Here is a 15,122-nt window from a genome sequence, read left to right on the forward strand (position 1 = left end):
ACGGGACGGGCGTTCGGGCGGCGGGAAGAAGAGGCGCGAGAATGGAGGTGGAGGCTGTAGGTGATGGCGACGGGGAGCGGGAGGCCCAGGACCCTGCCCCTGCCTCCAGCAAGGCCCCTGGGAGCTGCGGGCACTATGAGCTACCGTGGTGAGGCCCCAGGCCGTAAGGAATGGGCGCGTTTGGATGTGAGGGTGGGCGAGTGGCGGGCCGTGCTCCGAAGAAACGCGGGGGCCGGTGGGCTTGTTCTGGAGGATTCCGAGGGAGGAAGAGGCCCCAGGTGGTCGGTCTAAACTCTGCGAGCCGAGTCCCGCTCACATCAATGCTTATGACAATTAGGGCTACCCCGGGTGGCCACCTACTCTAACCTAGTCGGTTTTTCAAAAATGTTTGTGCCTAGCAGTGTATGATGACCTAGTGTTTTTAAAAACCTCAGGCTGTTAAAAAAATTATTGATTACATGTTGAAAATAATATTTTGACTGTTAGGTTCAATAACATTTACATTTGAAATTTAAAAAATTGAGACCCGGATCTTGCTGTGTTGCCCAGGCTGGTGTCCAACTCATAGCTCGAGTGATCCTCCTGCCTCAGTCTCCCAAGTAGGTGGGACTACAGGCATGCACTACCAAGCCCGGCTAATTTTCTTTTCTTTTTTTTTTTTTTTGAAATGGAGTCACACTGTCGACCAGGCTGGAATGCAATTGAGCCGCTCCCGGGTTCAAGCGATTCTCCTGCCTCAGACTCCATAGTAGTTGGGATTACAGGCGTGTGCCACCACACCCTGCTAATTTTTGTATTTTTAGTAAAGATGGGGTTTCACCATGTTGGCCAGGCTGGTCTCGGAACTCCTGACAACTGATCCACCCGCCTTGGCCTCCCAAAGTGATTACAGGCGTGAGCCACCGTACCCGGCCTAGGCCTGGGGTTTTTGTCTAGCCAGCCATGCTGTGTACTTGGCACATGTCTGCAGAAACTGGCAGGTAAGGGATGAGAAAGAGGCTTGGTTGCACCCATGTTGTCATACCAAATGATGTCAGCGCTGTGTGGTGGGCCTCTTGTGACACGCAGATGGGGTTGTGGCACAGTGTCACATTGATCCAGATGGCCTATGCTGGCCCTGCTCCAGCAGCAGCAGGTGTTTTTCTGTGTGGCAGGTTTGAAGCCTTTGCTGTGCAATTCTCACACCCTTAACATTTTTTTTTTTTTTTTTTTTTGAGATGGAGTCTCACTCTGTTGCCCAGGCTGAAGTGCAGTGGCACAATCTCAGCTAACTGCAACCTCCACCTCCCAGGTTCAAGCGATGTTCCTGCCTTATCTCCCAAGTAGCTGGGATTACAGGCACCTGCTATCATGCCCAGCTAATTTTTGTATTTTTCATAGAGACGGGGTTTTGCCATGTTGGTCAGTCTGATCTGGAACTCCTGACCTCATAATTGCCCACCTCAGCCTCCCACAGTGCTGGGATTACAGGCATGAGCCACTGTGCCAACCCCCCTTAACTTTTCAAGTGGCACTTGGGCATCTTATTACATGGTATTTATTTGTTTATTTTACTGAAACAGAGTCTTGCTCTGTTACCTAGACTGGAGTGCAGTGGTGTGATCTCAGCTCACTGCAACCTCTGCCTCCTGGGTTTGAGCCATTCTTGTGCTTTTTTGGGGGATAGTGGAAGATAACCATGTCATCATTTTTGTGCCTTTTCTTAATAGGGTTGAAAAATACAGGCCAGTAAAGCTGAATGAAATTGTCGGGAATGAAGACACCGTGAGCAGGCTAGAGGTCAGTGGCTTCTTATTTGTATTTATTTATTTCTTTTTGAGACGGAGTCTCGCTCTGTTGCCAGGCTGGAGTGCAGTGGCGCGATCAGGGCTCACTGCAATTTCTGCCACCTGGGTTCAAGTGATTCTCCTGCCTCAGCCTCCTGAGTAGCTGGGACTACAGGCACCCGCCACCACGCCCAGCTAATTTTTGTAGTTTTAGTAGAAAGGGGGTTTCACCAGGTTAGTCAGGCTGGTCTCTATCTCTTAATCTGGTGATCTGCCCGCCTCGGCCTCCCAAAGTACTGGGATTACAGGCATTAGCCATAGCGCCAGGCCTCACTATTTTTATTTTAATTTTATTTTTTTGAGACGGAATCTTGCTCTGTCGCCAAGACTGGAGTGCAGTGGCATGATCTCGGCTCACTGCAGCCTCCGCCTCCCAGCTGAGCAGTTTTCTGCCTCAGCTTCCCGAGTAGCTGGAATTACAGTTGCCCGCCACCACGTCCTACTAATATGTGTGTATTTTCAATAGAGACAGGATTTCACCATCTTGGCCAGGCTGGTCTTTAACTTCTCACCTTTTGATCCACCCGCTTCGGCCTCCCAAAGTGCTGTGATTATAGGCATGAGCCATCAGGCCCAGCCAAGCGGCTTTTTAAATGATTGTCTAAGGCTGGGTGCATTGGCTCACACCTGTAATCCCGACACTTTGGGAGGCTAAGGCAGGCAGATCACTTGAGGCCAGGTGTTTGAGATCAGCCTGGGCAACACGGTGAAACCAGTCTCTGTGAATTTAAAAATCAGCTGGGTGTGGTGGCATGTGCCTGTAGAGTCTGAGCTTCAAACCAGGCATGGTGGCAAGTGCCTATAATCCCAGCTACTCAAGAGACCAAGTCTAGAGGATGTCTTGAGCCCAGGGGTTTGACACCGCAATGAGCTGTGATCACGCCACTGCACTCTAGCCTAGATGACAGAGCAAGACCCTTACTCTGAGAAACAGAGTTTGGGCTTCATAGTGAACACAGGGAAGGGTCAAGGATTTCAGTTAAGTGAAAATGTTTTTTTCTTTTTGAGACAGTTTCACTCTTGTTGCCCAGTCTGGAGCGCAGTGGCGCAATCCTGGCTCACTGCAACCTCAGCCTCCTGGGTTCAAGCGATTCTCCCAGCTCAGCCTCCCGAGTAGCTGGGATTACAGGCATGCAAAACCACGCCCAGCAAATTTTGTATCTTAGGTAGAGATGGGGTTTCTCCACGTTGGTCAGGGTGGTCCTGAAGTCCTGACCTCAGGTGATCCACCTGCCTTGGCCTCCCAAAGTGCTGGGATTACAGGTGTGAGCCACCGTGCCGGGAAAATGTTTTAATGGGTGTGTACTTTAGAAAGGTGGTTGTCGGTACAGGGTGGGAAGTGGATTTGAATTGGGCGGGATTGTAAACACGGGGGTGAGTTAATGGTCTGTTATGGCAGTCAGACAGAGGTGATGGGCTTCACAAAGTGATAGTGGGGATGGAGAGAAGTAAAGGGCCCTGGAGACAAGGAGGAGGATGAGGCCCTGGTAATTGAGGTATTCGGGGTGAGGAGTAGGCCAAACCAAGATGATGGCGAACTCAGCTTCGTGGCTTGGACAGTCCACAATGGGAAACATGGGTGGGGCCTCAGGTTTGTACAGAAGAATGAAGTGTTGAGTTTTGAAGATGCTGGGGTGAGGACCTGCAGTCCTAGCTGCTCGGGAGACCAAGGCAGGAGGATCTATTGAGCCCAGGGATCTGAAGCTGCAGTGAGCCTTGATCATGCCACTGCACTCCAACCTAGGTCACAGAGCGAGACTCCATCTCTAAAAGAAGACAGTCCATGAGCCACCCAGTCCACATGGAGAAATCTGTGGCCACATTTACTATACAGGCTGTGTGTCTGGGGAGAGTCAGCTCCTCAAGCTTTCAAATTAACCAGGTTTTGTGTTTTTTTTTTTTTTCAAGACAGGGTGTCACTCTTGCCCAGGCTGGCGTGCAGTGGCGCAATCACAGCTCACTGCAGCCTCCACTTCTCAGGCTCAAGCGATCCTCCCACCTCAGCCTCCTGAGTAGCTGGGACTACAGGTGCACACCAGTACGCCTAGCTAATTTTGTTTATTTTTTGGGGGAGACAGGGGCTCACTATGTTGCCAAGGCTGGCCTCTAACTCCTGGCCTCAAGTGATCCTCCCACCGTGGCCTCCCAAAGTACTAGGATGATAGGCATGAGCCACTATGCTCAGCCAAGTTTTAACCTGTGTGTTTATTCTTTTTTCTGTCTGTTTTATGTAGTCACCTCGAAGCAAATTTTAACCTGTTTTAATGATCGTTTTCACTTTAGGTCTTTGCAAGGGAAGGGAATGTGCCCAACATCATCATTGCGGTGAGTACACAGCCCTGGGCCTGTTGAGTGTAGCAGTGTCTCTTCCCACTGCCTGCTGAGGTGCCTTCTTGTGCACAGCGCTCCCTCTGCAGACAGCCCCGTACCATTACCCGGGCAAAGGGAAGTGTTTCACTCAAGTTAGTTGGGAGGTCTGGAGTTGGTTACTGTGTTTTTGTTTTGTTTTGTTTTATTTTTTTGATGGAATCTTGCTCTGTCGCCCAGGCTGGAGTGGTGCAATGGCATGATCTTGGCTCACTGCAGCCTCCACCTCCCAGGTTCAAGCGATTCTCCTGCCTCAGCCTGCTGAGTAGCTGAGATTACAGGCATGCGCCACCACGCCAGGCTAATTTTTTGTATTTTTAGTAGAGACGGGTTTCTTCATGTTGGTCAGCTGGTCTTGAACTCCAGACCTCAGGTGATCTGCCTGCCTCCGCCTCCCAAAGTGCTGGGATTACAGGTGTGAGCCACCACGCCTGGACTTTTTTTTTTTTTTTGAGACAGCTTGGCTCTGTCACCCAGGCTGGAGTGCAGTGGTGTGATCTCAGCTCACTGCAACCTCCGCCTCCCGGGTTAAGTGATTCTCCCACCTCAGCCTCCCGAGTAGCTGGGACTACAGGTGCATGCCACCACACCCAGCTAATTGTTGTATTTTTTAGTAGAGACAGGGTTTTGCCACATTTTCTAGGCTGGTCTCAAAGTCATGACCTCAGGTGATCTGCCTGCCTCGGCCTCCCAGAGTGCTGGGATTTCAGGCGTGAGCCACTGTCCCTGGCCAGCTCTATTGATCCGTGTGTACTGTGGGTAGAACGCGAGGGTTAGAGGGGACGGAGATGCAGAGTGGTGAGCAGAACGCAGGAGCCACCTGCAGTCCTTCTGGTGGTGAGAAGCCCTTACTGGAAATCTCGTTCCCAGGGCCCGCCGGGAACTGGCAAGACCACAAGCATTCTGTGCTTGGCACGAGCTCTGCTGGGCCCAGCACTCAAGGATGCTGTGTTGGAACTCAATGCTTCAAATGACAGGTAGGTCTGAGTCAGGCCTGCAGGGTGGCGGGTGTTCTGCATTGAGAATTATTACCCAAACAGCCTTTCTGAGTATCCGACTGTATTCGAAGTTGGCCTTGCCAACTATGTGATTTTCTCTACTCCTTCCTAGTGAAGGAGCATAAGAATTGTTCACTTGTTGACTTGCTGCTGTATTATTATTATTATTATTATTATTATTTTTTTTTTTGAGACGGAGTTTCGCTCTTGTTACCCAGGCTGGAGTGCAATGGCGCGATCTCGGCTCACCGCAACCTCCGCCTCCTGGGTTTAGGCAATTCTCCTGCCTCAGCCTCCTGAGTAGCTGGGATTACAGGCACGCACCACCATGCCCAGCTAAGTTTTTGTATTTTTAGTAGAAACGGGGTTTCACCATGTTGACCAGGATGGTCTCGATCTCTCGACCTTGTGATCCAACCGTCTCGGCCTCCCAAAGTGCTGGGATTACAGGCTTGAGCCACCGTGCCCGGCCTATTATTATTTTTTTAATGGATATTTTTTAGAACTGTTTTTCCTGGCCGGGTATGGTGGCTCACGCCTATAATCCCAGCACTTTGGGAGGCTGAGATGGGTGAATCACCTGACGTTGGGAGTTTGAGACCAGGTGGGCCAACATGGTGAAACCCTGTCTCTACTAAAAAATACCAGAATTAGCTGGGCATGGTGTCGGGCACCTGTAATCCCAGCTACTCGGGAGGCTGAGGCAAGAGAATCATTTGAACCCAGGAGAAGGAGGTTGCAGTGAGCTGAGATTGCACCATTACACTCCAGCCTGGGCAACAAGAGCAAAACTCTGTTTCAAAAACAAAAAAGTTTTTCTCTTTTTTCAAGTTTAAAAAATTTCAAAGAGATGGGGTCTCATTGTGTTCCCCAGGCTGATCTCAAACTTAGCCTCCAGCAGTCCTCCTGCCCTGGCCTCCCCAGTTGCTAGGACTGTACACCCACGCCACTGTGACAGCTAATTTTAATGATGGGTTTTTGTTTTTTTGTTTTTTTTTTGTAGAGATGGGATTTCACTATGTTGCCCAGGCTGGCGTTGAACTCCGGGGCTCAAGCAATCCTCCTGCTTCATCTTCCCAAAGTGCTTAGATTACAGGCGTGAGCCACAGCACTGGGATATTCAGCCAGTAAATACAATACAAAATTCCAAAATGTAAAAAAAGCCCAAATCTGAAACATTTCTGGTCTCAAGCATTAGGGATAAGGGATACTCAGCCTGTGTGTGTAGAATGTATGGAAGGCTGGCCAGGCATGGCGGTTCACATCTGTAACCCCAGCACTTTGGGACGCTGAGGCAGCTGGATCTCTTGAGTCCAGGAGTTTGAGACCATCCTGGGTGACATAATGAAACCCCATCTCTGTATAAAAATAAAGTGTACTGAGGGATGTGTATAAGTTAATATGCAAATACTATGCCATTTCAGATAAGGGACTTGAGCGTCTGTGGATTTTGGTGTCTGAGGAAGGGCCTCGCACCAGGCCCCAAGCACACCAAGGGACAGCTTCACATTGTTCACTCCTTGATTCTTCAGTTTGGGAAAATTTGTGGAGGATATTGTCTTCTGAAGATTCATAGTCTGAGATTTTGCTTATGTGATCAGTTTCACCATCAGCAGTCTAGAATATTGCTGTTGGTGTCTCTGCACTTCTCTTTTTGGAGACAGCGTCTTGCTCTGTCGCCAGGCTGGAGTGCAGTAGTGTGATCTTGGCTCACTACAACCTCTGCCTCCTGGCTCAAATGATTCTCCTGCCTCAGCCTCCCAAGTAGCTGGGATTACAGGCATTAGCCACCACGTCTGGCTAATTTTTGTATTTTTAGTAGAGATGGGGTTTCACTGCATTGGCCAGGCTGGTCTTAAACTACCGGCCTCAAGTGGTCTGCCTGCCGTGGCCTCCCAAAGTGCTGGGACTACAGATGTGAGCCACCATGCTCGGCCTACCCTACAGTTATTTCCTGGTTCACCTAATAATTAGGAAGCGTCCTCCTCTCAGTTTTTTCCTCTGTGCTGTTGTGGGTGGAAAATGAAAAATTCTGAATTCTCAGCTGTGGTCAGTGAAGGTTTACAAGATAACAAAGGTGGTATATCTGAACCTCTGTTACCTTTTGAAAGATAATATGATATCTCAAGCAATGCAGTTAAAAAACTGAAAGATGAGGCACTCTGACAGTCTTTGTTGTTGTTTTTAGGCAGGGTCTCTGTGTTGCCCAGGCTAGAGTGCAGTTTTGCCATCATGGCTCACTGAAGCCTCAGCCTCCCTGAGGCTCCAGCGATCTTCCCGCCTTGGCCCTCTGGATAGGTGGGACCACAGGTGCACATCACCATGCCCAGCTAATCTTTGTACTTTTTGTAGAGATGGGCTTTTGCCATGTTGCTCAGTCTGGTCTTGAACTCCTGAACTCAAGTTAAACCCCCCAACTCGGCCTCCCAAATTCCTGGGATTATAGGTGTGAGCCACTGTGCCTGGCCGACAGTCGTTTCTTTTCTTCCCACTGTTTTATCATTCTAGGGAATTCCACCATTCCTTCATTTTCTTATTTTAACTTTTTTAGCGTGGTTGAGAGTAATTGATAAATTATGATGAACTCATTGCTGGGATGATGAAATTGCCAGCTGTTTCGAAATACAGGAAGAGTGAGGTCACTGAGACTCAGAACATATCTTAGATTACAAAAAGGTCAAGTGGCCACTGCACTCCAGCCTGGATGACACAGCAATACTCTGTCTAAACAAAACAAAGTATATATTTTCTTTTTTTTTTTTTTTTTTGAGACGGAGTTTCGCTCTTGTTACCCAGGCTGGAGTGCAATGGTGCGATCTCGGCTCACCGCAACCTCCGCCTCCCAGGTTCAGGCAATTCTCCTGCCTCAGCCTCCTGAGTAGCTGGGATTACAGGTGCGCACCACCATGCCCAGCTAATTTTTGTTTTTTTAGTAGAGACGGGGTTTCACCTTGTTGACCAGGATGGTCTCGATCTCTTGACCTCGTGACCCACCCGCCTCGGCCTCCCAAAGTGCTGGGATTACAAGTGTGAGCCACCACGCCCGGCCTATGTCTGCTTTCTTTTCTTTTCTTTCCTTCTTTCCTTCTTTCTTTCTTTTCTTTCTTTTCTTTCTTTTCTTTTCTTTCCTTTCCTTTCCTTTCCTTTCCTTTTCTTTCTTTCTTTCTTTCTTTCTTTCTTTCTTTCTTTCTTTCTTTCTTTCTTTCTTTCTTTCTTTCTTTTCTTTTCTTTTCTTTTCTTTTCTTCTTTTTCTTTCTTCCTTCTTTTTTTGCGATGGAGTTTTGCTGTTGTTACCCAGACTGGAGTGCAATAGCATGATCTCGGCTCACCGCAACCTCCACCTTCTGGGTTCAGGCAATTCTCCTGCCTCAGCCTCCTGAGTAGCTGGGATTACAGGCATGCGCCACCATGCCCAGCTAATTTTTGTATTTTTAGTAGAGACGGGGTTTCACCATGTTGACCAGGATGGTCTCGATCTCTTGACCTCGTGATCCACCCGCCTCGGCCTCCCAAAGTGCTGGGATTATAGGCGTGAGCCACCGTGCCTGGCCTATGTTTTCTTTCTTTTTTTTTCCTGAGATGGAGTCTGGCTTTGTTACCCAAGCTGGAGTGCAGTGGTGTGATCTTGGCTTACTGCAGCCTCCACCTCCCAGGTTCAAGCAACTGTCCTGCCTCAGCCTCCCGAGTAGCTGGGATTACAGGTTTGCGCCACCACACCCAGCTGATTTTTGTGTTTTTAGTAGAGACAGGATGTCATCATGTTGGTCAGGCAGGTCTCAAACTCCTGACGTTGTGATCCTCCCGCCTCGGCCTCCCAAAGTGCTGGGAGCCACCTCACTGAGCCTTTTTTGTTCTTTGAAAGGCTTCCAACCAAGAAAGAACAATAGTCATAAAAATTTCAGTGCTCATAAATACTTACAATTGCCCCAAAAAGAAACTCAAAAACGGAAATTGGGTTTTGTAGTCCCTGATACGCTGATTGTTTAAAAGTCCTCCCGAAGGTGACTGAATTTGTCTCAGAAGGTGCCAGTAAAAACCTGTTGTTCTCTGCTCAGATGTGCTTTATAAGTAAAAGAATAAAGAAAAACAGCGTGTTGTTTTTTCAGGGGCATTGACGTTGTGAGGAATAAAGTTAAAATGTTTGCTCAACACAAAGTCACCCTTCCCAAAGGCCGACATAAGATCATCATTCTGGATGAAGCCGACAGGTAGAGTGCTTTACCGAGTATATTTTGACCTCGATCTCTAAATCTCTCTTTGGGCTTTATTCAGTCGGGATAAAAAGCACTTTTGTAGATTTGCTTTTATCTTCAACAAGCAGTTTCATATGGGCCTGTGCCTTAAATCATGTCTTGATTAAGTAGCTTCTAAACATTTGTCTAAGAGAGTCAGTTAATGTGCTGGTTTTTCAGCATCTCTTAAATTAATAGTTTAAAAAAAATTTTTTTTTTGAGATGGAGTCTTACTCTGTCACCCAGGCTGGATTACAGTGGCACTACCTCTGCCCACTGCAACCTCTGCCTTCCAGATTCAAGCAGTTCTCCTGCCTCAGCCTCCCAGCTAATTTTTGTATTTTTAGTAGAGATGGGATTTTGCCATGTTGGCCAGGCTGCTCTCAAACTCCTGACCTCAGGTGATCCGCCTGCCTTAGCCTCCCAAACTGCTGGGATTACAGGTGTGAGCCACTGTGCCTAGCCTATAAAATTTTTTGTTAACATAATTAACCATAACATAAAATTTACCATTTTAACAATTTAAAAAAAATTTTTTTTTAATTCCATTTTAGGTTTTGGGGTACATGTGAAGAACATGCAGTATTGTTACATAGGTACACACATGGCAGTGTGATTTGCTGCCTTCCTCCCTATCACCTGTATCTGGCATTTCTCCCATGCCATCTCTCCCCAATTCCCCACCCCTCACTGTCCCTCCCCTATTTCACCCTGACAGATCCTGGTGTGTAGTGCTCACCTCCCTGTGTCCATGTGTTCTCATTGTTCATCACCCGCCTATGAGTGAGAACATGCGGTGTTTGATTTTCTGTTCTTGTGTCAGTTTGCTGAGAATGATGGTTTCCAGGTTCATCCATGTCCCTACAAAGGACACAAACTCATTTTTTATGGCTGCATAGTATTCCATGGTGTATATGTGTCACATTTTCCCTGTCCAGTCTATCATTGATGGGCATTTGGGTTGGTTCCAGGTCTTTGCTATTGTAAACAGTGCTGCAATGAACATTCGTGTGCATGTGTCCTTATAGTAGAATGATTTATAATCCTTTGGTTATATACCCAGTAATGGGATTGCTGGGTCAAATGGAATTTCTATTTCTAGGTCCTTGAGGAATTGCCACACTGACTTCCACAATGGTTGAACTAATTTACACTCCCACCAACAGTGTAAAAGTGTTCCTATTTTTCCACATCCTCTCCAGCATCTGTTGTCTCCAGATTTTTTAATGATCACCATTCTAACTGGTGTGAGATGGTATCTCAATGTAGTTTTGATTTGCATTTCTCTAATGACCAGTGATGATGAGCATTTTTTCATGTTTGTTGGCCTCATGTATGTCTTCTTTTGTAAAGTGTCTGTTCATATCCTTTGCCCACTTTTGAATGGGCTTTTTTCTTGTAAATCTGTTTTAGTTCTTTGTAAATTCTGGATATCAGCCCTTGGTCAGATGGGTAGATTGCAAAAATTTTTTCCCATTCTGTTGGTTGCCAATTCACTCTAGTGACTGTTTCTTTTGCTGTGCAGAAACTCTGGAGTTTGATTAGGTCCCATTTGTCTATTTTGGCTTTTGTTGCCAATGCTTTTGGTGTTTGGGTCATGAAGTCCTTGCCTACTCCAATGTCCTGAATGGTTTTGCCTAGATTTTCTTTTAGGGTTTTTATGGTGTTAGGTCTTATATTTAAGTCTTTAATCCATCTGGAGTTAATTTTAGTGTAAGGTGTCAGGAAGGGGTCCAGTTTCTGCTTTTCTGCACATGGCTAGCCAGTGTTCCCAACACCATTTATTAAACAGGGAATCCTTTCCCCATTGCTTGTTATTGTCAGATTTGTCAAAGATCAGATGGTTGTAGACGTGTGATGTTGCCTCCAAGGTCTCTGTTCTGTTCCATTGGTCTATATCTCTGTTTTGGTATCAGTACCATGCTGTTTTGATTACTATGGCCTTGTAGTATAATTTGAAGTGCAGTAGTGTGATGCCTCCAGCTTTGTTCTTTTTGCTTAGAATTGACTTGGCTATGCGGGCTCTCTTTTGGTTCCATATGAAGTTTAAGGTGGTTTTTTCCAGTTCTGTGAAGAAAGTCATTGGTAGCTTGATGGGTATAGCATTGAATCCATAGATTACTTTGGGCAGTATGGCCATTTTCACAATGTTGATTCTTCCTAACCATGAGCATGGAATGATTCTCCATCTGTTTGTGTCCTCTCTTACTTCTTTGAGCAGTGGTTTGTAGTTCTCCTTGAAGAGGTCCTTTACATTCTTTGTTAGTTGTATTCCCAGGTATTTTATTCTCTTTGTAGCAGTTGTGAATGGCAGTTCATTCTTGATTTGGCTCTCTTTAAGTCTGTTATTGGTGTATAGGAGTGCCTGTGATTTTTGCACATTGATTTTTGTATCCTGAGACTTTGCTGAAGTTGCTTATGAGTTTCAGGAGATTTTGGGCTGAGACAGTGGGGTCTTCTAAATATACAATCATGTCGTCTGCAAATAGAGACAATTTGGCTTCCTCCTTTCCTAGTTGAATCCCCTGTATTTCTTTTTCTTGCCCAATTGCTCTGGCTAAAACTTCCAGTACTATATTGAATAGGAGTGGTGAGAGAGGGCATCCTCGTCTAGTGCTAGATTTCAAAGGGAATGCTTCCAGTTTTTGCCCATTCAGTATGATATTGGCTGTTGGTTTGTCGTAAATAGCTTTCATTATTTTGAGATACCTAGTTCCGTCAATACCTAGTTTATTGAGGGCTGTTAGCATAAAGGGCTGTTGAATTTTGTCAAAGGCCTTCTCTGCATCAATTGAGATAATCATGTGGTTTTTGTCTTTGGTTCTGTTTATGTGGTGAATTATGTTTACATACTTGTGTATGTTGAACCAGCCTTGCATCCCTGGGATCAAGCCTACTTGATCATGGTGGATAAGCTTTTTGATATGCTGTTGCAGTTGATTTGCCAGTATTTTATTGAAGATTTTTGCATCTATGTTCATCATGGATATTGGCCTGAAGTTTTATTTTCTTGCTGAGTCTCTGCCGGGTTTTGGTATCAGGATGATGTTGGTCTCATAAAATGATTTGGGAAGGATTCCCTCTTTTTGGATTGTTTGGAATAGTTTCAGGAGTGGTAACAGCTCCTCTTTGTATGTCTGGTAGAATTTGGCTGTGAACCCATCTGGACCTGGGCTTTTTTTTTTGGGTGGTAGGCTATTATCTGCTGCCTCAACTGCAGCCATTGTTGTTTTTTTTGTTTGTTTTTTGTTTTTTTGAGACGGAGTTTCGCTCTTATTACCCAGGCTGGAGTGCAATGGCGCGATCTCGGCTCACCGCAACCTCCGCCTCCTGGGTTCAGGCAATTCTCCTGCCTCAGCCTCCTGAGTAGCTGGGATTACAGGCACGTGCCACCATGCCCAGCTAATTTTTGTGTTTTTAGTAGAGACAGGGTTTCACCATGTTGGCCAGGATGGTCTCGATCTCTTAACCTCGTGATCCACCCGCCTCGGCCTCCCAAAGTGCTGGGATTACAGGCTTGAGCCACCGCGCCCAGCCGTAGATGGTGGTTCTTATGAGTTTGACTTGAAGGTGGTTCGGATGCCGCAGGTACTAAATGCTGTTTGTCCCGTCTTTGAGAGAGCAGCCTGCAGGTTTTAGCATTAGAGGGGTGGCCTGTATATTTCTGATGAGACCCTCGAGTAGGACATTGGACATGTCTTATGTCCTGCGTTTTTGTATGGGAGTGAGTTGTGTCATATGGGCCCTGGGTCCCACTTGCAAATTTGTTTTTCTTCTCAGCATGACTGACGGAGCCCAGCAAGCCTTGAGGAGAACCATGGAAATCTACTCCAAAACCACGCGCTTTGCTCTTGCTTGTAACGCTTCGGATAAGATCATTGGTGAGTGGGAGCTCTGGGTGGCTGGGTCCACCTGGTGCTCACCTGGGCTTTTTTCTTTTCTATAGGTGTGGTCTCCCTCTTCCCTTAGGCTGGAATGCAGTGGTGCCATCACGGCTCACTGCGGCCTCAAACTCCTGTGCTCGAGTGATCTTCCTGCCTCAGCTCCCAGTAGCTGACGCCATAGGCATATGTCACCACACCTAGGTTTTTGGGTTTGTTTTTGTTTTTGAGACAAAGTCTCACTCCGTTGCCCAGGCTGGAGTGCAATGACGTGACCTCGGATCATCACAACCTCCATCTCTGAGGTTCAAGCGATTCTCGTGCTCTGGCCTCCCGAGTAGCTGGGATGGCAGGCGCACACTACCACACCCGGCTGATTCTTGGTTTTTTTTTAGTAGAGATGGGGTTTTACTATGTTGGCCAGGCTGGTCTCAGAGAAACTCCTGATCACAAGTGATCCACCTACCTCAGCCTTCCAAAGTGCTGGAATTACAGGCATGAGTCACTGCACCTGACCTCACCTTGGCTCTCTAGCACTGGAGATTGCATAGCATGCGCCAAGCACTATATAATCAAGTTTTTAAATTTAATTTTTGTAATTGACAAATAAAAATTGTGTATATTATGCACATGTTTTCCAATATGATCAACTTCTATTTATTTATCTTATTATTTTCTTTTTGAGACAGCGTCTTGCTCTGTCGCCAGGCTGGAGTGTAGTGGTGCAATCTCAGCTCACTGCAGCCTCTGCCTCCCGGGTTCAAGGGTTCAAGTGATTCTCCTGCCTCAGCCTCCCAAGTAGCTGGGATAACAGGCGTCTGTCACTATACCCAGCTAATTTTTGTATTTTTAGTAGAGACAGGGTTTCCCCACATTGGCCAGGATGGTCCTGAACTCCTCACCTTGTGATCTGCCCGCCCTTGCCTCCCAAAATGCTGGGAGTACAGGCGTGAGCCACCGCACCTGGCCTCAACTTTTTTTTTTTTTTTTGAGGCGGAGTTTCGCTCTTGTTACCCAGGCTGGAGTGCAATGGCGCGATCTCAGCTCACCGCAACCTCCACCTCCTGGGTTCAAGCAATTATCCTGCCTCAGCCTCCCGAGTAGCTGGGATTACAGGCACACGCCACCATGCCCAGCTATTTTTTTGTATTTTTAGTAGAGACGGGGTTTCACCATGTTGACCAGGATGGTCTCGATCTCTTGACCTCGTGATCCACCCGCCTCGGCCTCCCAAAGTGCTGGGATTACAGGCGTGAGCCACCGCCCCCGGCCTATACAGCCTCAACTTTTAAATTTAATTTTATGTAATCCTGTGAGAAGGTGTTACTAGCTTCGCTTTAGAGATGAGAGAACTGGAGCTCATCCTGATGTTTAGGATCTAAGGAAAAAAGAGAAAGAAAACGGGCTTGGAGAGGTGGAGTCGTTTACCCGAAGTCACAGAGCCACGTTCAGGAGCAGCCGGGATTGGAGCCCAGGTCTGCCTCCCTCTTTCCCTCCTGGAGGCACACAGGGTGTTGTTGATGTCCCGTGCAGTGTCACAATCACTGCTGCTCTCCAGATACTCTCTCCTGCTCTTCATGTGCTCTGAGCACCTGGAATAGGCAGTATCTGCACGTTGGAATTTGCTGCCTCCAGGAAGCTCCTCTCTGAAATCCTACAGTCAGTCTTCTCTCTGACCTTACTGTATGCCCTTCCAGTCCCTCCCTCCCTCCAGGCTATCTCCTTTCTCAGCTTCGAAACCTCCCACCCCAAGTCCCAGGAGTGCTCTAGGTTGTTAGCTTCCTGCTGGTTTCTCATCCTTCTCTTTCTCTTTTTTTA

General features: G+C 47.1%; 1 protein-coding gene across 5 annotated transcripts in view; it reads left to right on the forward strand.

Annotated features, from left to right (window-relative positions):
• The window catches only part of RFC2 (replication factor C subunit 2), a 27,797-nt gene continuing 12,675 nt past the window's right edge, over positions 1-15,122 (forward strand). For 2 of the 5 annotated variants that reach the window (XM_035279738.3, XM_002743924.6), the window contains exons 1-6: positions 1-148; positions 1,710-1,779; positions 4,110-4,151; positions 5,064-5,170; positions 9,298-9,399; positions 13,204-13,304. In XM_035279738.3, the coding sequence (XP_035135629.2) occupies positions 42-148; positions 1,710-1,779; positions 4,110-4,151; positions 5,064-5,170; positions 9,298-9,399; positions 13,204-13,304 (529 nt within the window). In that variant the 5' untranslated portion in view covers positions 1-41. Of the gene's footprint in view, positions 164-1,099; positions 1,155-1,709; positions 1,780-4,109; positions 4,152-5,063; positions 5,171-9,297; positions 9,400-13,203; positions 13,305-15,122 lie in introns of those variants that run through there. The other 3 variants (XM_078354626.1, XM_078354609.1, XM_078354635.1) reach the window with 3 other exon arrangements.

Source organism: Callithrix jacchus, chromosome 2, assembly GCF_049354715.1.
Source record: "Callithrix jacchus isolate 240 chromosome 2, calJac240_pri, whole genome shotgun sequence".
Classification (NCBI taxonomy): Eukaryota; Metazoa; Chordata; class Mammalia; order Primates; family Cebidae; genus Callithrix; species Callithrix jacchus.